The sequence below is a fragment of the Pongo abelii genome, chromosome 19 (genome assembly GCF_028885655.2).
Source record: "Pongo abelii isolate AG06213 chromosome 19, NHGRI_mPonAbe1-v2.0_pri, whole genome shotgun sequence".
Classification (NCBI taxonomy): domain Eukaryota; kingdom Metazoa; phylum Chordata; class Mammalia; order Primates; family Hominidae; genus Pongo; species Pongo abelii.
The window spans coordinates 50,896,673-50,923,014 of record NC_072004.2 but is presented as its reverse complement, the minus strand read 5'-3'; the positions used below and the strand labels follow the sequence as shown (position 1 = coordinate 50,923,014).

The following is a 26,342-nucleotide window of genomic DNA, read 5'->3' as shown; positions in this document are numbered from 1 at the left end:
ACGCGAGGATGCTGACGGTTCCTCACAGCCGCACAGGACGCGAGGATGCTGACGGTTCCTCACAGCCGCACAGGACGCGAGGATGCTGACGGTTCCTCACAGCCGCACAGGACGCGAGGATGCTGACGGTTCCTCACAGCCGCACAGGACGCGAGGATGCTGACGGTGCCTCACAGCCGCACAGGACGCGAGGATGCTGACAGTGCCTCACAGCTGATGAGCTGCTGCTCTGAGTTTCTGGAGTGCCCGTGTTTCCCCGACCGCCTTCCCTGCCACACTGCTCCACAATCCAATAATCAGAGTTAACTCCCAGCAAGCAAGGGCCCTCTAACCTAGGCTACAACATTGACTTCTACCTGAATTTCCTGATGCCCTTTGGGAGAATGTGATCCCACACACTAAATATGTGGTTGTTTTGCCACCTTTTAATTTGTGCCTTTAAGAAAAGATCATTTGGTTAATTTAGTTGGTTACAAAGAGGGGTTTCCAATTATATTTTGATAATGCCCCAAAAGTTATGAAAGTAATTTCTACTGAATATGTACATTTAAATTTTGCATTTCTCTATTGAGCACCAATGATTTATTGGAATTGATTTCAATTAGGAATTTAGGAATGTATAAGAAGCAATTAAAGTTGTCCATACTTATCTTTGACGTGGGACAGTTAAAAAGATACAAAAAATGGGTTTTGGTGATATTTTATCATGGTTATTTAGCTTAAAATACACGTGTAAAGGCACGTGTCTTCCATTTTTCTCCTTTGCCTTTTAGCTGCTGTTTTCCTGTCTTCTGACATGTTGGCTGCTCAGAAACTGCTCTCTGGGCAGTGATTGGGGAACAGGGTATTCAGGTTCACTAAAGGCTCAATTTTCCATTGATAGAATATCAATGTCCATGAATGAAGACTGCAAGCACAGCAAAGACACCCATATTGAATGTTCCCTTAAATTGCTTTTCTTTGGAGACAATTCTGAACATGAAGTGTTACAGAGGGCCCAGGAAACATTTGAGCCCACCTGACCCTGTGATGAATCTTGGAACTTCCTTTTCTTGAATACATTCTTAGTAGTAGCTTCTTGGCATTTTCAAAAAAGGAAAAAAATGTGGCATAGATAGCTTATTACTGTGATTCTTTGAGTTTTCTCAGGTGAGTTTTTTGATAAAATATTTGTGAAGTGGCCTCATGGTTTCATTTGATGATTCACTCTTATACTTTCCTTATCTTGAATAAAATCCCATTCATTTTCTTTTTAAAACTTTAGCTTCTGTAAAGGTTTCCAGATCCTGATGTGGATGTTAATGTTCATGTGCAGAAAAAGAACCAAGGCATAGCACCTCCAGAAATTTCAGAAGGCAGCGGTACCTGCTGTGTCCCAACAGTACGCTGATTCTCTTCTCTGCAGCATTGTGGGTGTACATACACCAGAGGACAGAAGCTCCTCAGATGCCTGGGCACGTGCCTCCATAAAGCTGCTGTGGGGAAAGGAAGCCACAGACAATAAAGACAACTTAAGCTGATGAAAATCAGCACACAGCCCCACTGGTTCAGATTTCTAATGCAGAATGCCAGATTCTAAATTATCTTTTGACACTTAAAAATTGGGAGGAAGAGTCATCCAGGCACAGATGGCTAGGGTCCTTGTCCATTAGACTACAGCATTATGAGACATTGCTTATCTTACTCTTTGAACCTTTTCTGTGACGAGTTAAAAAAAAAAAAAAAAAATTCCTATCACCTTCCAGAACTCAAGAAAAGTGCCTCTTCTGAGGTTGGGTGCCGTGGCTCATATCTGTAATTCCAATAGGCCAAGGCGGGAGGATCACTTGAGCCCTAGGAATTCTAGACCAACCTGGGCAATATAGCGAGATTTTGTCTCTACAAAAAAAAAAAAGAAAATTAAAAATCAGCTGGGTGTGGTGGTGCACACCTATAGTCCCAGCTACTCAAGAGGCTGAGGTGGAGGATTGCTTGAGCTCTGGAGGTCAAGGTTGCAGTGAGCTGTGATCACACCACTGCACTCCAGCCAGGGCAACAGAGTAAGACCTTCTCTCTAAACAACAAAAAAGGAAAACTTCTATAGCGCACCAATGCAAAGGTGTCCTCGATTTTGATATTTGTGTATGAATACAGACCATAAACAAAAACCTCACCATCTTTCCAGCATAAGAGCTAAGTAAATCAAATACTCTGGTTCATTCAGCCTTTGCTGCATTGATATAGTGCAGTGGTTAAGAGCTTGGGCTTAAATCCCGGCTGTGCAGCTTTCTCCCTGTGAAAGTTGCTTAACCCCTCTGTGCCTTATTTTATTCATCTGTAAAATGGGGATAAAAGTGCCTACTTCATAAGGATGTTATAATGACTAAAATAGATAGTACATAGAAGGTTCTTAGAACAGCTTCTGGCATTCAGTAAATGTCAGGTATTTATCAGAGCAGTAGGCAGAAATACTGTCAACACATCATGAGCCTTTGTGATGGCAGTTAAACAGCTGGAATCTTGTAGGTCAGGTACTAGCTGGCATGGCTCGGGAACCTGGATCAGAAAGATAAGCAGCAGTGAGGGAGAGGTGCTGCTGCAGGACCTCTCTATCCTACTAGGAACAGCCCTCTGTCTAGCCCCCACGGGTCCCTCCCAGGAAAGAGAAGGGACTAGAAGTGGGAGAGGCCACACACACTCAACAGGGGAGTAGGAACCCCCTTCTTGGTTCTGCCTTATGACCCATTCCTGAGAGCCAGTCTTCAGGAATCACATCTCCAGCTTGCACACGCTCAGGAATTACTCCTGGTTTTAAAGGGCAACTCCTCTACTTAATGACTACACCCTTGGGCAATCACTTGACCACTTATCTGGAAAGGGATACCAGCACCGCACACAGTTGTTCAGGAGTAGCTCCTGGCTCAGAGCCTGGCATAGAGAGAGGGGCTCAGTGACAGATGGTGCCTCTTGTTACACTTTTCCTGGGTCTTCTCCCTGGGCTGGAATTTTTCTGCTTCTACTCACTGGAGTAAGATCCCTAGAGTGGGATATTGGAGAATGTCTGTCTTGTTCTAGTATGCACCTTGAGTCCTCAAGCCTAGGCTGAAGGGATCCTCAGCTCCAGGAACATGGACATTATATTAGGGGTGGGGCCAAAGTCTTGGAAAATGAGCACTCATTCAATTACCATTTCCGTCCAACACACCTGAGCACCACAACACCGTAGCCCGCAGCCGTGGCTCACGGGACTCATCAGGGAAGAATGCGGTGGCGGTGCAGCCTCTCTCCAGGCATACTGCGTGAAAAAGCCCCTCCTTGAGAATGATTGCTTTACAGTCTCCGCCATGACCAGCCAGGATTTGCTGCAGGAATGCAGGAAAGTCCTATTAATAAAATGCAATCACATTAGTGGGTCAAATAAGAAAATACAAATGGTCATTTTTATGGATGCTGGAAGAGTGATGAAATGCAGTATCCTTTTCTGATCAAAATTATTTTTAAAAAAGAATTCAAAAAGATAATTCATTAGCATAATGAAATATACCTATCTTAATAGGGACTTCTGGAAGCTAAAAGACTCAGAACCAAGACAAGCAAGAATGATATCACCAATATTACCTAATACTGTACAAGAATTAATGGCCAATGTGATTCGATAAACCAAAAATCAAAATTTTCAAAGTTTTTTTTTCAAAAAGAGGTTCCAAATTATCATTGTTTGCAGAAAACCAGTCTAAGTGATTGGATTCACAAATCCTTGTGTGCAGAAAACCAAGAAAGTAATAAAACCAAAATTCAGAAAGTAATTAAACCAATATTCAGAAAGTAATAAAACCAATAAAAGTTCTATAAGGCAGCTGGTTACAAAGTAAATATACCAAATCAGTAGCTCGTCTATATATCAGCAATAACCAATTTGATTTTTAATAAAAATTTTAATAATAAAAATACCTGAGAATAAATTTAACCAAGCTTATGCAAGGATTCTGAGGGAAAAAAATAAAAACTTTTACCAGTGGTCATAAAAGAAGATTTTTTTAAATGAGAAGATATATCATATTACTAGACTGAAGGACTCAATCTATTAAAAGGCTACTTTTCTCCAAATGTACACATTTCATAAAATTCCCATCAAAATTAGAATTTTTTAAAGGACAAAATGATTTTTTTTTTTTTTTTTGAGACAGAATCTCACTCTGTCACCCAGGCTAGAGTGCAGTCATATTATCTTGGCTCACTGCAACCTCTGCTCATGGATTCAAGCAATTCTTATGCCTCAGCCTCCCAAGTAGCTGGGATTACAGGTGTGTGCCACCACACCTGGCTAATTTAAGGACTAAATGATTCTAAAGGTCATCTGGAAAAGTGAAAACAAAAATTCAAGCCAGGAATCAGGCTTACAGCTACCACACTGTGGGGGAAAAGAGAAATTTCTCCCCCAATTAGTGTGCATTTTTCAACCTTTAAAAATCCATGCTTTTGTTTTTTAAATAAAAATCCATCTCCCATTCTCATTCCAGTCATACTCCATCCTGTCTTTCCCACTGAATGCTACTATGAATCCTGGACCACAGGCAGCAGCAGCTAGCTCTGAAAACAAAGTGGTAGCAGGAAGATCCGGGAAGGAAAAGAGAACTCGAAACACCACCAAAGTGGCAGTAAGTCTGCCATTTTATTCCCCCTCTGGGGTCTCCTGGCCTGGACTCAAAGATGAGCTACAACCTGGAATTGCATACCAGATGCAGATAGAAAGAGCTCTGAGCCTCTGTTTCTGACCCTAGGAGAGAGCGAAGCACCCTTATAGGTCAGCGAAAGTGGGGAAATCCTGTGTTTGCTGTCTCTTTTCTCCCCACACCAGCCCCTAGGCAATCTCACTGCAGCAGTGGCAGCCAGGCAGGTGCCTAGAACTTCAAGGGAAGGAAACTCATCTCTCTGCCAGGGGAAGAATGGTCCCAACAGCAAGGAAGTCGTGCCCATGGCTTTTTTCTCTCTACACAACCTTCCATGCTTGGCTGTGGAGGCAGACAGTTGCAGAAACTGTAGGGCAGAGCAGTACAGTTAAAACCCTGACTTTCTAGCCAGGGGACCGGAAAGAGGGACCCCTGAGACTGTAAAGTGTTGAGATTTCAGAGAGGAGGGAACGCAAGAAGGCAATACCCTAAAGCTGTATGTGAACTCCTGGGCTCATGCCCAGGCATTCCATGTGTGGATCTGACCAAAGGCTTTGAGAACTGAACCGTGGGACAAGCCACTGTCCAGTCTCGTACCCGCCACTGGGTGGCGCACACACGGGGCGGATCTGAACAGCGCAGCAAAGGCTCTGAAGCTTAATTGACATTGAACCACACCCGCAGGAGGCCGGTGGGAACTTGTGGACTGAACCTAAGCAGGATGATTGCCTGCCAAAGCAAAAACACAGGCTTCCAACATGGCCCATATTCTCATAACACAAAATTAGAATGTTCAGGATACCGTCCATAACTACTTGACATGTAGAGAACAGAGAGAACCTTAATTTCCTGAAGACACTCCTGGGCTCAAGGGATCTTCCCACCTCAGCCTCCCGAGTAGCTGGGATTACAGGTGCGTGCCACCACGGCTGGCTAATTTTGTATTTTTAGTAGCGACGGGGTTTCTCCATGTTGGTCAGGCTGGTTTCTACATTTCATGTGAAGCACTAAATATATAATCCTAAATAGACTATAAGAACCTAGGTGTTTTGTAATCCCCAAAGCAACTACATTTTCAACTTACACAAAAAGATATGGTTAAAAAAATCAGTGAATTAAAATGGAATTCAAAAAAATTCAAATAATCCAAAGGAAGGCAGGAAAAGTCAAAACAGGAATGAAAAACACAGGGAAAAATAGAGAACAAATAGAAAACAAACAATAAAATATTAAATGCAAATCCAAACATATCAACGACTATATTAAATTTAAAAAGTTGAAATATGCTAATAAAAAGGCAGAGATTGTTGAATGTAAAAAACCAGCGAATGAAAAACCCAACACTTAACTATATGTGTCTAAGAAACTCATTTTAAGTAAATAGTATAGATTAAAAATGAAAGGACAAAAAAAGAAAGATATATCATACAAATACTATCAAAAGAAATCTGGAGTAGTTATATACCATCAGACAAAACAGACTTCAGAGCAAGGAAATTTACCAAGGATGGAGAGGGACATTACATAATGATAACAAGGTCAATTTTCAGAGAAAACATTAACAATCCTAAGCATCTATGTACCTAACAACAGAGCTTCAAAATCCATGAGGCAAAACCTGACAGAACTGAAAAGAGAAATGGCAAATCAGCAATTACAGTTGCAGACCCCAACCTGCCTTTCTCAGTAATCCCTAGAACAAATAGATCACATTCTGGATCATAAAACAACATTTTTTTTTCTTTTTTAGACAAGGTCTTGCTCTGCTGCCCAGGCTGGAGTACAGTAGAGCAATCTCAGCTCACTGCAGCCCAACTTCACAGGCTCAAACGGTCCTCCCACCTCAGCCTCCCGAGTAGCTGGGACCACAGGCTTGTGCCACCACACCTGGGTAATTTTTGTATTTTTGGTAGAAATGGGTTTTGCCATGTTGCCCAGGCTGGTCTCAAAATCCTGACCTCAAATGATCCACCCGCCTTGGCCTCCCAAAAGTGCTGGGATTACAGGCATGAGTCACCGCTCCAAACCCGTAAAACAAACCTTAACAAATTTAAAAGAACTGAAATAATACAAAGCAAGGTCTCTGACCATAATGGAATTAAATCAGAGATCGATAACTGACAAAAATCTCTAAATACTTGGAAATTAAATAATATACTTCTAAGTAATCCATGGGTCAAAGGAGGTAGTCTCAAAGGAAATGAGGATATTAGAAAATACTTTAAACTGAACAAAAACAAAAATACAATAAATCAAAATGTGTAGATCCAGCTAAAGAAGAGCTTAGATGGAAATTTATAGCATTTGATGCTTATTTTAGAAAAGAAGGAAGGCTCAAGTCAATAATCTAAACCTCAGCTTTAATAAACTAAAGAAAAAAAGGGCAAAATAAACCTAAAACAAGCAGAAAGAGGGAAGTTTTGGTAAGTTAAAGAAGCCACTCTCAAAAGGTTACATATTGTATAAACACATGACATTATGGAAAAGGCAAAGCTACAGGGACAAAAAACAAATCTGTTGGTGGCCAGGGATTGGGGTGAGGCAAGGATGCCATGACAGGGAAGCATGAAGCAGTTTTGTGGGAGTGATCAAACTGTTCGGAACCTTGATTGGGGTGGGGTTACAAAACTCATAGAACAGTATACCCCCAAATAGCCTTTTTATTAAAATAATATTCTCTCTCTCACTGTTTGGAATCCTGATTGGGATGGGGTTACAAAATTCATAGAGCAGTATACTCCCAAACAGTCTTTTTGTTAAAATAATAATTTCTCTCTTGCTGTCTCTCTGTCTTTCTCTCTCTCTCTCATACACACACACACACGCACACACGCACGCATGCACAATCTCTTTCTCACCATGCAGACTGTGTCTGTTCTCCACTGCCAACAGTATGCCAGGTATAATAAGACTAAATATGTTTTTTGGTTGAATTAAAGCCATTCATTCAAAATGAATCACTGGTACCCAAAAGATGGGGTCTAACTTACGTTTAATTATAATGGGAATAAGTAGCACTTATTGACTGCTTTTTAATTTGCCAAGTACTGCAAAAGATTCAGATGCATTATTCAAATGCATTTATAACTCTTAGATCATTCTGTTCTTTATAATGGTATATTTTGTAGCCATTTTTATTTCTTGAAATTTCAAGTCTTTTTGGTTCTTTTTGATTCTTTTGGCAAACTTTCTTAAAAGTACAAGATCCCAAGTTGCACAGGTAAATAATAGCAATGTAGCAAAATGACCACCAGATGGAGACAGAGAACACAAAGTTATTCGGACGCAAGGTTTTGCCAGAGTTGTTTCTCAGGCTCAGAAGGCACAACACCTGGCTATGAGGTTGCTCCCATTAGGACGCTGGTTCTCAAACCTGGCTGCTCATTAAAATCACCTGGGGACATTTACACTCCTGATGAACAGCCCCCTTCACCCCACCCCTGAGTTTTGTGGTCTGGAGTACGGTCTTGCCACTGAGAGTTTTAAAAGCTGCACAAGTGATTCTAGTTGCAGACAAGTTTGAGAACCACTACTTTCAAACATGCAACAGTGGAGGGCCTCAAGCTGGTGTGTTTCAGAATCATCTGGGGAATTCGTGAAAAACAGAGACTCAGGCTGTTGTAGCCTTCATTCTTTTGAGAAGCAGTGTATTCTGAAATGATGACATGCTAAACTTACAATAGTTAAAAAAAAAATCAGTACTGAATCTGATACAAGGCCAGGTGTGGTGGCTCACACCTGTAATCCCAGCACTTCGGGAGGCCAAGGTGGGAGGATCGCTTGAAGCCAGGAGTTCAAGACCAGCCTGGTCAACATAGAAAGATCCCATCTCTACAAAAGAAAAATTTAAAAATTAGCTGGGCATGGTGGCACACACCTGTGGTCCCAGCTACTTGGAAGGCTGAGATGGGAGGATGGTTTGAGTCCAGGAGGTCAAGGCTGCAGTGAGCTGAGATTGTGCCACTGCACCAAGCATGGGTGACAGAGTGAGACCCTGTCTCAATAAACAGATAAATCAGATACAGTCTCATACTAGATTCTTTTCCAAACTGGGCCAGTGGGTTTCCTCTCCAGAGAAGTACAGGCCACACATGCTGGCAGGTGCTGGAAGAGTTTCTAAAGCCGTGTTTGGTTGTTCCATTTTGGGATGTTAAGAAAAAGGCCACTCAGCCCAGTGGATTCCCAGCCTTCATGTAGTCTACTCCCCAAATTTGTTTTTACTCTCTTTTATGAAACTGTTTAAATTATTTTATTTATTTTAATTTTTAATCTTTTTTTTTTTTTTTTTGTAAAGATGGGGGACTTGCTATGTTGCCCAGGCTTGTCTCAAACTCCTGGTCTCAAGCCATCCTCCTGCTTTAGCCTCCCAAATTGCTGGGATGACAGGTGTGAGGCACTGTGCCCAGACTAAATTATTGTAATATTACAGCTATTATAGATTAGGTTTCTAAATAACATTTGTTGTTTTTCCATATCATAAAAGTAATGAATCTCCATTGTGGAACATTTGGAAAAAACAAAACAAGACACACATGTAAGAAAAAATTACCTATTTTCCTACCACCTGGAGATAATCACAGTTATTTTGATATATTTCATTACAGATTTTTTCATGATATGTGTACATGTGTGTGTGGGTATACACTCTTAAGTGTGCGCTTACACGTGCTCCAAATGTGTGTGTGTGCACATGTGCACAATCCAATCTACATCGTGGGGAATCTACAAAGTTGTGGTCACAGCGTGGAGCCAGCCCCACAGGCCTCCCCAGAGACAAGGCCCTGGACTGCCCCCAAGTCCTCCCGAAAGGGACATCTGTGGTGGTGGTAGGGCCAAGATGCCGTGAGCAGCCACCTGGAGGCCCCGAGTACTCAGCGTGAACCAGGACGTGGAGGGGGAGGGGAAGGGCAGAGTGACAACCAGTAGGAATGCTTGCTTTTCTTTCCAAGCACAAGGGACCCTTTTCTCCACCGCAGCTGACCTGATGCTTATGCCGGGAAGGAGAAGGGGCAGACTCCGTCCTCCAGGTCCCTCAGGAGGAGAAAGGGACCAAAGTGGGAGACGGGTCTGAGGTCTGAACTTGACCCTGCACTCGCATCAGTTTCTCCGGGTGGGGGCTGGGGAGGGAGGAGGCAGCCGAGGGCCCTCACCCACTGCAGGCTCTTGTGGATCATGTCTTCATCTGTGATCCTGTAGTAAGTGAGGGTTTTCTTCACGCGGTTCAGAGTGTTACGGAGAGCTTTTGTTCTAAGCTTATTTGCCTGGACAAAGGAAAAAATGATCTTACTAGCACCAAAGGGTGTGGTAGATGGAATAATGGCCCCCAGAGATGGCCACATCCTAATCTCCGAAGCTGTGAATACGTTATTGACATGGCCAGGGGGAACTGAGGCTGCAGATGGAGTTAAGGTGGTTAATTAGCTGACTTTAAAATAGGGAGATTCTCCTAGACTGTCTGGGTGGCCCAATGTGGTCACAGCATTCTCAAAAGCAGAAGAAAGGACAGAGAAGAGAAGAGTGAGATGTCACCAAGGAAGAAGGCCAGGGAGATGCAACCGGGCCGGCTGTGAAGGTGGAGGAATGGGCCACCAGCCAAGGAGGGCAGGCGGCCTCTAGAAGCTGGAAAGAGCCAGGAAATGGCTGCAGCCCCCAGGCTCCAGGAGGAACGCAGCCCTGCCGACACCTTGGCATTAGCCCAGGGAGACCCCTGTTAGACTTCTAACCTGCAGAGCGGCGAGATAGTAAGTGTGTTGCTCTGAGCCTCTAAGTTTGTGGTCATTTGCTGCAGCAGCCATAGGAGGCTCATCCAAGGAGGATCCCAGCTCCAGCCCCTGGTGCCCTGGGGTGGGTTCTGCAGGACACCTGGTGTGGAACTGGAGTTTCCTTCCCGGGGCCTGCCCTGCCTTTGCAGACTGTCCCCTCTGCCTGGAACCCATCCTGGCCTCGGGCATGCTCGTGCAGTGGCCTCTCTGAGCTGGAATATTGCCACCACTCCTTCCTCCTGTGCCAGCGACTCTGAGCTCCGTGTCTGACTCAGTCTGATGCCCGCCACCCCAGCCTAGGTTTGGAGGTCAGGCAGCCCGGGGTTTCAATTCCAGCTCTGTGGCAGCGTCAGGTTCCCCACCGTGGAAAGGACACAGGAATCCCTCTCTCGCACTGCTTTCAGGAGCTGGTCTACAAGAAGACTGCTCTTTATAAAACACTGGGGAGAGTCCTGGGGACTTCCTACAACAGGCTCTGCCAGCTCCAGTCCCACAAGTTAGGGGTCACTGAGCTCCTGCGTTGGGCACACTTCCCTGGTTACACTCACTCTTGGCTCTCACATCCCTGAGCTCCACTTGCAGCATAAGGACATCCAGGCCTGGTGTGGGGAGCCATTTCTTCCCCAGGAGTAGGTGGTGGGGCACTGCCGTGTCTCCTACAGCCCTGCCTTCCCCAGAGAAGGCACAATGTTCCCTTCTGGGGTGGTCCTCCTGGACTGCGGTGGGCCCCAGGCATACACATTTAGGTCCCCAAGTCAACTCAGACTCTGCCCTATGAAACTAAAAATAAAACAACACTGAAGTGTAGGATGCACAGAAGGAAGGAAGTCTAAGAAGTTCTGATTTTTCATGGCTCAAGGTCACCTTGATGCTTTTATTTAATAGCATTTTTTTCTCTCCTCTCCTAGATGCACCTGTTGTGCTGGTGCCTTAAGTGCATTTGCGGTCGGCCTCTTGGCCCATCTCTCATGGGAACGAGGATTCTGTGGTCAAATACACTGGGCAGATGCTGCCTACTTCATCCCCCTCACTGAGAGTCGAGGAGCAGCCCATCAGCACATTAAAGGCTCTGGTAAGTCCTACAGTAAAGAAACTGGTTTAACAATGTTTTCCAGTGTGATCTGACCACAGTCCTTTGTTTGCACATCATAGTAACCTCCAGCTGAGAATGCTTCTTATAAAATGCCAGCCTGGAAATTCTCCAGGGGTTTCCCCAGATCAGCAGGTAGGTAACGGTAACGCTGGAAGGCATCCCGGGTGTGGGACAGACTGGGTGCTCTGCATGGAGGTGAGTGGCTGAGGTCTCCTCAACTTGCTTGGGCTTTGAGAGGGAGTGGCAGCTGTGGGCCTCCCTGGGTGCCCCCAGCCCAGTCCAGGCCCCATCACCGTGGGTGGGCACAGCTGGTGGGCAAGCCTGGGTGAAACTCCCTCACCTTCCTGACTCCTGGCCGCAGGTGCAGCTTGACACAGTGGTGCCAGCCCATTGTGGTCCATGGGCTTCAGGTCCCGGGTAGAGAACAGCAAAGGGTGTGAACGGGAAATCGGGGAGACGGAGCTGCCAGGGCCTGCAGGTGCCTGGGCCAGCAGATGCCCTTGTCCCCTGGGTCTCCTGGCTGGGTCCATTCATGGCCCCTGTCACAGAAGCCCCTCGCCCCACACCTCCAGACAGAGGGAGTGAGGGTGGCATTGTGGTGCAATCTCCCCTCCCACAAACATCCTGGCCCAGGGCAGCTGTCATGGGGCCTCTGTCAGGACAGACTTTCTCTCCTCATCATCCTGAAAGCCAGGTGGCTCACCTTCCTCTGAGCCTCCCTCCCCACCCCGCTTTGGTCAGGCCCTTCCCTCGTCCTGACTCCCCTCCCCCATCTTCCCGACTCCCCTCCCCCATCTTCCCAGCACGGCATCCTGAGAGGCCACGTCCCTCACCGACCCTAAATCCACATAACCCCGGGTCACCGTCCGAGACCAGGCCCCATTTCTGGCCATATTTGTCACAACTCCCAGTCAGTCCACAGAGGTCACACAAGCTGATCGGCCACAGAGGGTTCCTCCACAAGATGGCACCCCTCATTCACTCTGCCTTCGGTTCCTTTAGAAAACCCAGCCAAGCGTGCAGACCCAGGGACACACAGAAGGATGGGCAGACAGGGGCTTCGCTGACCTCAGCAGGCTCTTGTTTCTGAAAACTGCATTTTTTTTTTCTTCTGGGCTGGAGCACAGGGCTGTAGGGAGGCAGCTGTGGCATCTGTGGGGGGCAGCCGGTAACCCCAGAACATTATTCAAAGATGCACTGCAAGGCCTCTACCCAGCTGGGTCAGGGAGGCAGTGTGGCTGCTCACACCAGGTTCATCTCCAAGGGGAGGCTGAGTCTCCCTCCCAGGCCGACCCCACCTTGGTTTGGCAGAGCTCCGGGGGATCGGGAGGCTCCCAACCACCTACTTCTCTGCCACTGGAAAAGGGCAGAAGTTTGGGGGCCTGGCTGGCTTGGTTTCTGGGCTCAGCCCCTGTATTCACTAGCTAGGAAGTGGATGAGTACTTTTCACCCTAAGCCTCAGCTTCATCATCATCTGCGCCTCAGCCGGGCGCAGTGGCTCACACCTGTAATCCCAGCCCATGAGCCGAGGAGTTCAAGACCAGCCTGGGCAACATAGTGGGACACCGTCTCTACAAAAAATTTAAAAATTAGCTGGGTGTGGTGGCACATGTCTGTGGTCACGGCTACTAGGGAGGCTAAGGGAGGAGGATTGCTTGAACCCGGGAGGCAGAGGCTGCAGTGAGCCATGATCGTGCCACTGCACTCCAGTCTGGATAACAGACTGAAACTGTTTCTCAAAATTAAAAAAAAAAAAAAAAAGGGCAAGGATGTAAGAGTCCCATCTTCCCAGGACTGGAGTGAGAGGGAGGGAGACGATGTGGACACAGGGCCTGGCAGGCAGAGCGTTTCCTCCCCTTCCCTGCACGCCAGGCCCCTGTGAGATGCCAGAGAAGTGGCTGAGGTCAGGTGGGCATATGTGAGCTGTGCCCTGCACTGTGGGGCTGCCTCTGAGACAGGGCCTGGCTCAGTGGCCCCATGTGCACCCACAGTGACATGGCTGCTCTTCCAAACCCAACTCCCTCACCCTGGCCTCTTACCTTTCCCACCACGTGCCTCGAGTGCAGAGTTCTGGGAATCTGGTGGCCCACCCTGTGCAGGGAGTGCCTGACCACTGTGTCTTATTCTTACAATTCATATATATTTGTTTGTTGTAGCTCAAAATGTTTTCACTGGGTCCTGTCTCTTGACACATTTCACTTGCATATCTTTGGGCCACCAGAAGTTTTGGCATGTCTGTCCAGTGGCTCTGGTTGTCCCACCTCCATACCCCAAGACACCCGTGGGGGCTAGGCTGGGGGCACTGCCACACTGGGACGGAGTGATGCCTGCTCTGTCCTTCTGACCCCTGGACTGTGATGGGCCCTCTGCTGCCGCCTCTCCACTCCTTCACCCGGCAGGTCCCTGAGCACCCTGAACAGCCACACATTTGGCCAGAAGCAAAAAGACCAGTGGGCACTGCCTGAGGCCGTGTCACTGTGCTGCCAATGGCTTCTGTGCCCAAACAGGTGGCTTCCCTGGCCCTGACCCGGGGTTCCCACCAGTGCCTCCACCCAGCCCTCTGTGGGGCTGCCCTCCCACGAGTCTGACCTCTGTCCACAGAAGGGGGAGGGCAGAAGGCCGATTCCAGGTCAGGGAGCTGTTAGGGGGGCTCTTGGATAGACCCTCCCCAGCTAGTGAGTTGGCAAGAGACAGAAACTGACCCCATGGTTTAGGGGCGACTCCCACGGGAGGGACAGGAGGAGTAAGCCATGAGAGGAGGCCCTGGCTGTTGCTGGCACTGAGGGGATAGATGGGGAGGGTCTGGCTTTGAGAGGAGAGACTCTCCCCAAAACCCCAGCCCTGCCCCTCCCTGGGCCTCTCAGATGCTGTTGCTGGTGAAGTGTTCAGGAGAGGAGATTTTGATTCTCAAGTATCATCCAGCCTGAAAAAGGAAGTTTTGACACAGGCTGCAATATGGATGAAGCCTGAAGACATTCTGCTGACTGAAAGAAGGTAGACACAAAAGCACAGATAGTGGGTGATTGCACTTACATGAGGTTCCTAGAATAGTCACATCCATGGAGAAGGAAGCAGAATGGCGGTTGCCAGGGGCCGGGGGAGGAGGAACGGGGAGCTGTTGTTTAATGGGTCCAGTTTCAATCTCGCAGGATGAAGAGGCTTCTGGAGATGGGTTGCACACAGTGTGAAGGTACTGAGCATGACTGAACTGTACCCTAAAAATGGGTGGGTGGGTTGGGAGTGAAGGAGCAAAAAGAAATGGTTGAAATGGGAAATTTATACTTGTATATTTTAGCACAATAAAAAAACCCAAGAGTCTCCGAGGACTGGCAGTGCTCGTTGAATGCTCACAACAGCCACGTAGGGCAGGGACAATCAACCCTATTTGCAGATGGGCAAACTGAGACTGACCCTTAGAAGAGCGGACAAGCAAGGGTGCACCCCGGGGCGTCCAGCCTCCCCCAGGCCCTCCAGAGGCCTGTGCCAGTCCTGCTTCAGCTTGCCCACCCTGGGCCCCTCCCCACACCCCAGCCCCAGCTCCCCACGCCCCAGGACCCCAGCTCTTCCGGGAAATGCGCCACGTCCCCGTCCCTGCAAAGCTGGATTTACACAGAGAAAGAACTGGGGACTGCGGGAGCCACCATGGCTCGGGGCCTCCCATCCCCACTTCCAATGCCTGAGGGATACACCCCTAAGTGGACCCCCAAGCAGACCCCCCATCCTGGAGAGATGCGGGGGTCTTCGCTCCGGGGGGGGCACTGGTCATCCCCACCTTCAGCTTCCGGTGGCACATTTGATGCTAGGGAAACTCCAGGCTGGCAGCCTGCAGGCCCTGGTGAGTGCCCGGGCCCAGCGCAGACACCCCTGCAGAGCGGTGGAGGGGCCCTGGAGAAGCCTGAGCAGGACTGTCACCAGGCAAGGTCCACATCCTGAGCAGGATGGGGTTTGACGCTGGTTTTCTGAGTGACACGGCTGGGGCCACAGCTGGGCTGGGGCTGGTGGGGTTGGGGAGGGGTCTCCCATCCCACCCCCACCCTGTACAAACCGATTCCTCGCTGGACTGCGACCTCTTCCGGCCTCGGTTTCCCAGCCAGTCCCGGGCCGGGCGGGCACCCTCGGGGGGCGGGAAAAGGTGCCGGAGTGCCCCCTGCTCGGGCATCGGCCCCGGGACTCTGGCGCTTGCCTGCTCCATGGGGCTCGGGGCTCGGTCCGGGAGGAGGGGGATCCTTTCTGCCCCGGGGCAGCGGGCGCAACCGGTGGGCAAAGGTCCGCGGCCCCGGAGAACGCCGCGGCGGGGTCCACGGACACCAGAGGAGGAACCGCCAAGGTTTTTCCAAAGGACAAGCGGCCCGGCCCGGCAGTCCTCCTAGTTCTTCGGCCCGCGCGCCACCCGGGAGGCCGAAACGGCCCCAGCCCTGGGCCCCCTCCCCAGCCCGCCCCAGCCCCGACCCTCCGCTGCGGGGCCCTCCCGGAGCGGCCGGCCAGCGGGGAGCGACTACGCTGCCGGCTGCAACGAGTGTCTCCCCGGGACGCAGCTCCACTCTTCCCGGGAACAAAAGTGGCTGCCCCCGCCTGAGCTCCCAAAGAGCTGGCGGGCAGGGAGCGGGCGCCGCGCCGACTCCCCGGAGCCCAGCCCCGGAAATGGGACACCCCCAGCGGGTGCCCCCAAACTTCCCACCTCCCTGGTCCGGTCGGGGGAGGGGTCGGGGCCGGGGCCGGTGGGCAGGGCGCGGAGAGCTCATGGAGCTCTTAGGGGTCTGCGGCCCCGCGGCTGGGGGTTGTGGCAAGGGAGAACGCGACGACGCGAGGGGGAGGGACCGAGGGCACCCCGAAGCCGGGACCGCCAAGCCGGAGCCAGTGGAGGGGCGCGAAGTCGGCGAGTTGGAAACTAACTGCAATCGTCCACTCGTAGCCTTGGGCATCCGGCTCGTTCTCTGGCGGCTTGGCGGGCGGCTGCACAGGGCTGGACCTGGGCTGGATCCTCAGGCTCCGAAGATATGGTCCCCATCCTCGTAGTCGTGACACTTGGGACAAGTGGAGAGCCATCGGGACAGGGACCCACAGAACGCACACTCACACGTTCCTGCAGGTGCCAGCACATGCTGGGCTCCGTTCGCTCTCACGGGACACACACAGGTGTGCAAGGACAATGCAAGTGCACACACACGTGCAGACACGTAGTGGAAGCATCCACTCGCTCACACCTGTAGGACACACACACACAAACATATGCACACATACAGAGTTGGTTGAGGATGCTGTAACACAGTACACCCTCTAATGCGCGCGCGCGCGCGCGCACACACACACACACACACACACACACACACACACACACATGATCAAGGGCACCCAGGGCAGAATCTTCCATACCCCCAAGCACCCCTAACAAGACGCACAAACATGCACCCATAGAAGTAATCAGGGGACCCTGGGCACAACTCCCTCTCTCCTTCCCCATCTACCAGGACATGGAGTCACACTCCTAGGCATGTGTGGACAGGCTGCCTACACACGGACAGGACATGTACATGCTCAACTGTACAAGGACACTGCGGGCACACTGTGCGCACACATATTCTCAGGTCACATAAACACAGCACTCTGTAACCTGGAGTCAGTCCCTTACTTGGTCAGTGAGTGGGCTGAAGCACCCACTGGGACAGGATGGCTGAGAACCAGGACAGGGCCTGGTCAGGAGGGGTTGAGGGCAGGGCCTGGGAAGTGAGTGATGCAATGAGGTTGGGCATCATTGCATTGGTACCACCCCCCCACCCAACCACCCACTCCAGGCCTCCTACATAATCGGGTCACTAAACAAATCCCAGAGGGCCCAGCCCCAGCTGTTGCCTGGCTTTCCAGAAACAGAACTCGGTTGGGAATGGCTGCTGCTTGGACAGATCTGTCCCCAGAAAGCCATGGGCAGGGATGGAGTCCTGTGTACCCTCTGGTTTCCACTGACACATTTATCTACCAACATTCTGTCCAAGTCTCCTCTTTGGAGCCCTCACCAGAATCACCCTTAATGGAGAGTCACAGGGAGAAGACGTCCACCCACGCATCAGGAGACAGGCCTGGAACAGAGCCTTCCTGCACAGCCTCAGAAGGGACCCACCCTGCTGACACCTTGATCTTGGACTCGTGGCCTCCAGTGCTGCGAGATGGTAACATTCTGTTGTTGAAGGTGCCCAGTCTGTGGTACTGTAAAACAGCCCTAGGAAACTAACACAGCCTGTTAGCCCACAGATGGTGGAGAGATGGAATGCTCAGTGGAGCTCCAGGCTTACTGTCTACAGCTCTCAAAGTGCGCTACGGGACCCTTGGGCAAGGTAATTTTGGGTGGTTCAAGGTGAATAATTTCAATTGACATAATAATGTATTTATCTTGCTGGGTAAATCAGGGGTCCTCACCTGTTAGGAACCAGGCTGCACAGCAGGAGGTGAGCAGCCAGCCAGGGAGCAAAGCTTCATCTGTAGAAAGAGCCGCTTCCCATCCCTCGCATTACCGCATGAGCTCTGCCTCCTGTCAGATGAGCGGTGCCATTAGATTCTCATAGGAGCGTGAACCCTACTGTGAACTGCGCATGCCAGGCTGAGTGGTGCCATTAGATTCTCATAGGAGCGTGAACCCTACTGTGAACTGCGCATGCCAGGCATCTAGATTGCATGCTCCTTATGAGAACTTAATGCCTGATGATCTGTGACTGTCTCCCATCACCCCCAAGTGGGACCATGTAATTACAGGAAAACAAGCTCAGGGCTCCCACTGATTCTATATTATGGTGAATTGTGTAATTATTTCATTATATATTACAGTGAAATAATACTAGAAATGAAGCACACAATAAATGTAATGGGCTTGAATCATCTCCGCATCATCCCTTCCCCTTCTGCCGGGTCCATGGAATAGTTATCTTCAAGAAAACTGGTCTCAGGTAGCAAAAAGGTTGGGAACCACTGGTGTAAATGCTTCAAGGAATAGTTAAGCAACTTAAGGTTTACATGCTACAAAAAATGCAGGTTTAAATGCTAATAAAAATGGGTGCAAATGAAAACACTCTCTTGCTGTGGTCCGAGGAATCTTAAGCATTCTATCAGAAAGACTTGCAGCTTGGAGCTGCAGCTGCCTTCCCACATCCTGTCCACTGTAACCCCTACAACACACACACACACGCAGACACACATGCACATACATACACATGCATATACCTGTACGTGTGCGCGTGCGCGCACGCGTGCACACACACACACACACACACACACACACACACACACACACACACACACACACACACACACACACACACACACTGTGCTTCATACCCTCACTAGGGCTGCCTGGGAGAGAATGCTTTTTTTTTTTTTGAGATGGAGTTTCACTCTTGTTGCCCAGGCTGGAATGCAATGGCGCAGTCTCAGTTCTCTGCAACCTCTGCCTCCTGGGTTCAAGCAATTCTCCTGCCTCAGCCTCCCGAGTAGCTGGGATTACAGGCATGTGCCACCATGTCCGGCTAATTTTGTATTTTTAGTAGAGATGGGTTTTCTCCATGTTGGTCAGGCTGGTCTCGAACTCCCGATCTCAGGTGATCCGCCCACCTCAGCCTTCTAAAGTGCTGGGATTGCAGGCGTGAGTCACCACGCCCAGCCAGGAATGAATGCTTTTAGGAGAAACGAAGATAACTCAAGCCCCTTGTTCTCCTGGTGTTTGCACAAGTACCTTCTCCACAGACCATGCTTCAGTCTCTTTCTTAGTTCTCCTTCTTACTGAGAGAAGCAGAGCCCCAGCATGTACCCAGATGCTTAGGGCCCAAGCCAAGTGTGCAAGCTTCCTGGGGAGCCTACTGAGTTGAAGGCACTGCAGACCCTCCCCAAAAGAAGCATCAGTTTTCGGTGGATCCTTGAGCCCAGGAAGGCAATAGACGAGACATCACGGTTCACCGGAAGAGGCAACAGAAATGCAGCAAGAAAGGGCAGTAGTCAAAGGTTTTATGCTCCATGAGAAGGGGTTCTCAGGGCTCTAAGCAGCAGGCAGACTTCATTGCATGAGTGGTTAGGTGATGGTGACCTACAGTTTTCATTGGGAACTGGGATCAAGAGTAACTCGACCTCCTACTCATGCACGTCTCTCTCTGTTTGTGTTTTGTGTCTCTCTCCCATCTCTCACCCTCCTTATCCTCTCAGCCTCCACTGTCTCTCTCCCCATCTCTCTTCCTCTCTCTCATTCCCTTCTCTTCATCCCTCTCTCTCTCCTTCTTTTCCAGTTCTCTCTCCCTCCTCATCTTGCTGCATGCCACTGTTCAGGCTCCTGGGGCTCCACGTGGATGGGCGGACATGGGACTCCTAGGCTAATTTTCATGGCACAAGCACAGGGCTGCAGGACCTTGGTCCCCCACCTCCCAGCACCCTCAAAATGAGAGGTGTGAGGTGTGCCCGTGCTCTCCTGGGTGGGTGCCCCATGCTCCAGGAAGCAGAAACTGCAGGACAAAGCTGGCGCAAGTGACATGCCCTCGTGGCTGCCAGCTTCCATCTTGGGATGTGCTGAGGCCAAAGCAGAGGACACCTGCCCAGGACCCACCCTGCACCAGGGTGGGGGTAGGGGTGGGTTTGGGGGTGGGAAGGGTGATGGGAGCAGCCACTGCAAAGCAGTCCCTGGCTGGCTTCCTGCCCTGCACCCTGTCATGCAAGGCATCTCTTCCCGCCCCCACCCCTGCCCCTCACCACCTCCACCCCTAGGCTGTCCAGATCCAGGCTCCAGAAGTCTCCCAGGATCCAAGAACTAAGGGCAACCACTGGGTTCTGCAGCCCCTCTGGATCCTGGAGAAAACTGACCCACTATTCTCATACTGGTACAACTTCTTCCAAGACCTCAAAACTGGACAATGTGAACTTGTCTTGTTTCTTGTCTCTTCTTGCTAGGGCTGTCACTGGGACAGTCCAAAATGGGGGGTGGGGGGAGACAATGGATGAATGGACTTCCCGCCACCAGCATTACCGCCTCCTCCTAAACATAGTCCTGAGAGCTCTATTTCCTGGTAAACTTCCCCCTTCCCACCCTGGTCCAGAGAAGCCCAAAGGCCAGCACCCTCCACCCACCCTTCCTGGGGTCCACTCTACTGTCTTCTTGCCCAGATGTCTTAACCTGGCTTTACCAAGCTAGAACAGATAGCAGGGATGAGCCCCCAGCCTCTGCCAGGAAGATTTGCCAAAATGATCTGTTTAGAAGCAGGGACAGTGACGGGGCCTAGGGATGACCCCAGAGTTGTCACTTAAGCAGCAAGAAGGGCAAGGAGCCCTGTTTCCTGCCCGTACCCTGGGAGAACTTGGCCAGGGCTCCACAAAGCCCTGCAGGGGCAGGAGGAGAGCAAATCCACCCTTCTCTGGAGGAAGTCACCACCATCCCCAGGAAGCAGCAGATGGGGGCGCACTGGCAGAGCCCTCGCATGCTATAGGGCAAGGCCAGCAGATCTGTACTCAGCCTCAGCCCAAGGGAGCTGCAAGATAGAGTGAGACCCTCACAGGTTTGGCTCTGTGTCCCCACCCAAAACTCATCTGGAATTGTAATCCTCCTGTGTCAAGGGAGGAATCTGGAGGGAGGGGATTGGATTTGGGGACAGTTTCCCCCTTGCTGCTCCCCAGATAGTGAGGCAGTTCTCGGGAGAGCTGATAGTTTCAAAGTGTGGCACTTACCGGTTCTGCACTCACTCCCTCCTACCATCTTGTGAAGAAGGTGCCTGCTTCCCCTTCCCCTTCTGCCATGATTGTAAGTTTCCTGAACTGCAAGTCGATTAAGCCTGTTTCCTTTATAAGTTACCCAATCTCAGGTATTTCTTTATAGCAGTGTGAAAACAAATGAATACAGTCCCCTTCCCTGAGGTGCCTTCTCCTTAGGCAACCAGCTGCCCCCATGCTCCTCTTCTGCCCCCTGGTATTTCCTTTCCCCTCATGAGGCCCAAGTGATCCACATGGCCAGCCCCAGCCCCATCCTACTGCAGGCCTGTGTGGCTGCTGGAGAGGCTGGGCTCCTTTTCTCACCCCGAGGCTGCCTGATATGCTTTCTGGATCCTGGAGAAAACTGACCACTATGCTCATACTGGTGCAACTCCTTCCAAGACCTCAAAACTGGACAACGTGAACTTGTCTTGTGTCTTGTCTCTTCTTACTAGGGCTGTCATTGGGACAGTCTGAGATGGGGGGTGGGGGGAGACAATGGATGAATGGATGGATGCATGGACAGTAGTCCAGGGAGATGTCCCTGTGTGTCCTGAACTGGGCCCTTCCTCCAAAGAGAAGCCTTCCTGAGTGAGTTTATACAATCATCCCTTGGTATCCATGGAGGATTAGTTCTAGGGTCCCCGGGGATGCCAAAATCCATGGATGCTCAAGTCTCTGACATAACATGGCCTAGTATTTACATATAAGCTATGCACATCCTCCCGTAGACATTAGACCATCTCTAGATTATTAATGATGTGTAATACAATGCAGATGCTATATAAATGGTTGTGATACTGTATTGTTTAGGGAATGACGACAAGAACAAAGCCTGCACATGTTCAGTAGAGACACAACCATCCAATTTATTTTCTGAATATTTTCCACCTGCTGTTGACTGAATCCATAGATGCAGAGCTCCCAGATATGAGGGCCAAGTGTGCTTTGAGAGTAGGGTGGGTGAGGTTGCTAATGAGTACAGGGGAGCAGGTGTTGATCGGGAGGACCCTGCACTGGGGCATCTGGACGCCCTGTCTCTTGACTTGAGACTCCGTTTGGATGGCAAAGGCAGACTCAGCCCAGGTCAAAGCCCTCCCCTTGGATGTTCATTTTATCCCAAGCACTTTCTGGCCCCTGGAATTTGGCATCCCCCAGGCCCTGCGTCGAAGGACAGCTGAACTAGGTTTTAGATAACATGTCTAGAAGAGTGAGCACCTAGTGTGTGCCCGGCACTTTCCCCACAGGATCCTCTAGCTAGAATATCCAAGGGTCATGGAGAGAAATACCCAGTTAAAATATCAGAAATGAAGAAGTGATACCATCAGAGACACTAAAAAGACCATTAGGTAATAGTATTAGCTTTTGTATTCTGAGATCCAACAGCAGCAGTCACTTCCCTCCACCCCTACGAGTATCCCAGGACCACCCTGCGCAGGGAAGGCTGAGGTTAGGGAGCACCCATGGATGCTCTGATGCTGGCCCTGGGCCTCGGGGGTGACAGTGATGAGGAACTGGGTGCACACATGAGTGGGGCAGCCGGGCCTGGCCAGAGAAGCAACACACACGTGTACAGACGTGTTTACCCACATACACGTGTGCACGCACGTGCACAAACACATTGCAGGCAGGCATGTTGACGCCTCAGGCAGCGGAGGACCCTGACTATGGGCCCTGCTGACCCGGGCAAGGCCCCGTTGTGATGCGTGCCATGACCTCAGAATGTCACTGGTGCTTAGCACCTATCCGCTCTCTGGCCTGCCTCAGTGTTCTACAGCAGTTACACACAGGCACTGGTATCTGTGAGCAGCTCTGTGGACTCAAAGGTTTTCTCCCTGAGAGGCATAACCCAGGCCAGCTGATTCATCAGAATCAGGTGAGTGTGACCTGCTCTCTTCCCTCCAGGTTGACTTGGGGACAGTGGTTATGGTGTGGGCGGTGTTGGCGTCTGTGGGGCAGCCACCGAGGATGGCCATCCCTGAGCACTCACCAGGCGCCCGTTCTACACTGCCCGTGTAGACGATTGGCTCTTTCGTCCTCATGGTGGCTTCGTAGAGTGGGTGCTGTTCCCAAATGTACCCATTCGACAGATGAGACGTCTGGGGTCAGAGAGGCAGGAACCGGCCTGGGAATCCAGACGTGACCCTGAGTTTTGCTCTCAGCCCTGCCGTGTGCTGTGCTGGAATTCAGGCCTGAACCCTGTGACCTCCCTGCCCTAGATCCCAAATCTGCCCAGGTTTCCGATCCCGATGGGGCAGAGCCTGGTCCTGGCAGAGCCACTGGTATAGATCCACTGTGGGTGGGGTGAATAGGACGGTCCTCAGAACACCTCTGAGCCACTGGTATAGGTCCACTGTGGGTGGGGTGAATAGGACGGTCCTCAGAACACCTCTGTGCCCTAAGCTGGGTCCTGATGGTCGCTGTGGGCCCCACTGAACACACATGGTCCCTTGTCCGGGGGAGCCTGCTGCCCTTGGGCAGCTGTGGAAAATGAAGGAGCCCTGGAGGGCTGGCTGAGGGGAGACTATCTTCCCTTCTGTTCAAAGGGGTCCAGGCACTAGGGTTCTCCCCAGGTATTTCTTGCTCTGTGTGGTTCTCTCGAGGCCTCACCCTCCTTTTGCCCCGAGCATTCCCAGGAGGGACGGTCCATCCAGGCGTTCTCCAGGACCAAGGACCCACTGTTCTTCCTCAGTGACCCAGGAAAATGAAGCCTCCTCCTCTAGGGACAGCTCAGAATGGTGGACTCCATAGTCCCTCTGCGAGAGATGTGGTTTCCATGAGTACAATAGATCTTTTTCATCCCCAAACCGAACACCCTCCTGCTCAACAGGCGTTATTCCTAAAGTGGATTCACTGTTCAGACTGAAGGGCCATGGTAGCCAAAGTGATGAGCGGAGTAGAACCGAGCAGTCAGGAGAGATCTTGTTCCCTGTAGGAAACGGGGCATCCCTGTGGCCCTGAGCATCCCAGGAGGCCGAGTGTACAGAGACCTCTGGTCGCTGACCCCAGTCTGCCTCCACATCCCTGGAACAGCCCATCATGGGCCCTTCACCCTTGGCAGGTGGAAACCATTCAACCTGCTGGGGCAGGTGTGCCCCCATTTCATGGCATTTGGGGACAACAGGATTCTCTGTCTAGGTCCCACTGTACTCAAGTCCTTTGGAAGATGCCCACCCCTGCTTGAGACTTGAGACTCCAGAGACTCGAGCAGCTGTGGGCCACTGGGTCTGGCCCCTTTTTACCTGGGGGTGGCAGTGGAATGGGGGTTACGCAGCCAGCCAGCATCTGGGAGCCCGGCAGGAGTGGTTCAGGTGTTCTCCGAAGCTGTCAGGTACAGTGTAACCTTTAGAGAATTTTGTCTCACAGGATGGACATGGTAGAGGGGTAGAGGACGTGGACAGTTGGTGGGCACAAGAGCGAGAGGACATCATTATGAAATACGAAAAGGTACAAGTCGGTCTGCTTCTTGGAGGGAGGCCTCTTCCAGTGCGCCCTGGTCAAAGGGTCCTGGGCTCCCTAGGAGCACAGGGCAGGGATGGGTGACCAATGCCCCCAGGCCCTTGCACCCTTTACCTTGGACCCCTCACCAAGGCTCCCTCTGGGCTACAGGGACACCGAGCTGGGCTGCCAGAGGACAAGGGGCCTGAGCCTGTTGGAATCTGCAGCGGCACTGATCACTTTGGGATTCTGCAGTGAGTCCTCTGCACTCCCCTCACCCCTAAAGCACCTGTCTCAGCTCAGGGATGGGTTTGCTTTTAGAAAGGCCTTTCTGACGCAGGACATGTCTCACCAGGTCGGGCCAACCTCCTTTCCAGGGACAGAACTCCTCCCTGGCTCCCCTGCAGGTCCAGCCCGAGGTTGTTGTTAGGCCAGAGGTACGGGGCCCATCTAGGGAGCCGGTGGGAATGGAGACTGGGCTAGGTCAGGCCCCTGGGCTCTCAGCAGTTCTGTCGGCAAGTCAGCACAAGAGGAGCCGGGCAGTCTGAGGGTCTGGCCCTGTCTACTTGGAGACAACTCCAGTGAGATCCAAGGGTTGTGGCCACAGGGTGAGGGGATGCCTGGCCCAGCCTCGGGGCTGTTGTCCAGCAAGTCTCTCAGAGCCCACCTACCCCTGTTCTCCCCCATTCCCCTAGAGCTACAGCCCTCACTGTCCTGTGAGGGGAAAAGGCATGGGGACAATGGGGGTTGTAGCCCTAGGAGAATGGGGGAGAAAATGGGCAGGGCCCCATTCTGGGCATCTCACGGTGAGGCCGGGGAGGCAGCAGGGCTTGTGGCTAAAGACCCTGGGTCTGGTGCTGGGAGGGGATCTGGTGCCAGGTAAGAGGAGCCCAGCCTATATTGCTAAAATGCCTGATAGATTGCACCTACGAGTGCATTGTTCCACTGAGGTTACATCCCACCCATTCCAGCTCTTCACCATTGCTGAAAGTTTTAACATTGTACTGCTATGGCACGCCGGGGCCTGTCAGGGCTTCCCCTGGGCACCTTACTGCTAACTGGCCAGGGGAATGATTCAGCTCCACTGGATCAAACCACATTCATGGGACGTTTTTGTCTGTTTGTTTGTTTTGAGACAGGGTCTTGCTCTGTCACCCAGCCTGGAGTGCAGTGGTACAAACGGCTCACTGCAGCCTCTACCTCCTGGGATCAAGCAATCCTCCAGCTTCAGCCTCCTGAGTAGCTGAGACGACAGCTGCTCACCGCCATGTCCAGCAAATTTTTTTATTTTTTGTAAAGATATGGTTTTACCATGTTGGTCAGGCTGGTCTTGAACTCTTGGGCTCACGCGATCCACCTGCCTCAGCTCCTAAAGTGCTGGGATTACAGGTCTGAGCCATGGTGTCTGGTCACACTCATGGGATTTAATTGCCCTTGGAATCAACATTGTGCAGGAAAGGAGTAGGATTGAGCAGAAAAAGTTGAACTAAATGTAGTCACAGCAAATGCCTCAGCTTCTGGATCCTAAGGGAGCTCTGGAGCCAGGAGAGCCCTTCAGAGCAGCCCCACCCTGAGCCCTGCATCTGCCAGTCAGTGCAGACGGACCTGGTGAGATGCAGCTTTCTTCAGCTGAGGGCAATTCCTGGAAAGGGATTTAGCTGATAGGTGTTGACAAGTAATGCGCCCAGCAGC

General features: G+C 50.8%; 1 protein-coding gene and 1 long non-coding RNA gene across 5 annotated transcripts; both read right to left on the bottom strand.

The window, feature by feature from the left end:
- Positions 1–407: 407 nt before the first annotated feature.
- On the bottom strand, positions 408–16,503 carry LOC129388384 (translation initiation factor IF-2). 4 transcript variants are annotated; one of them, XM_063718104.1, is made up of 6 exons: positions 15,550–16,503; positions 14,538–14,719; positions 9,800–9,910; positions 3,185–3,362; positions 1,739–3,016; positions 408–1,475 (listed from the first exon to the last, which is right to left on the bottom strand). In XM_063718104.1, exons 1-2 carry the CDS (start codon positions 16,424–16,426, stop codon positions 14,556–14,558), a joined length of 1,041 nt encoding a protein of 346 aa, XP_063574174.1. In that variant the 5' UTR covers positions 16,427–16,503; the 3' UTR covers positions 408–1,475; positions 1,739–3,016; positions 3,185–3,362; positions 9,800–9,910; positions 14,538–14,555. The 4 variants fall into 4 exon arrangements, with proteins under 4 accessions (XP_063574174.1, XP_063574172.1, XP_063574175.1 ...); XM_063718102.1 differs by lacking the exon at positions 1,739–3,016; XM_063718105.1 differs by lacking the exon at positions 1,739–3,016 and having other exon boundaries at positions 408–1,472.
- A 6,553-nt stretch (positions 16,504–23,056) lies between these two features.
- LOC134760559 (uncharacterized) lies at positions 23,057–23,826 on the bottom strand. Its single transcript, XR_010138267.1, has 2 exons — positions 23,602–23,826; positions 23,057–23,541 (listed from the first exon to the last, which is right to left on the bottom strand). It is a non-coding gene; the product is annotated as an uncharacterized LOC134760559 (long non-coding RNA).
- Positions 23,827–26,342: the final 2,516 nt, after the last annotated feature.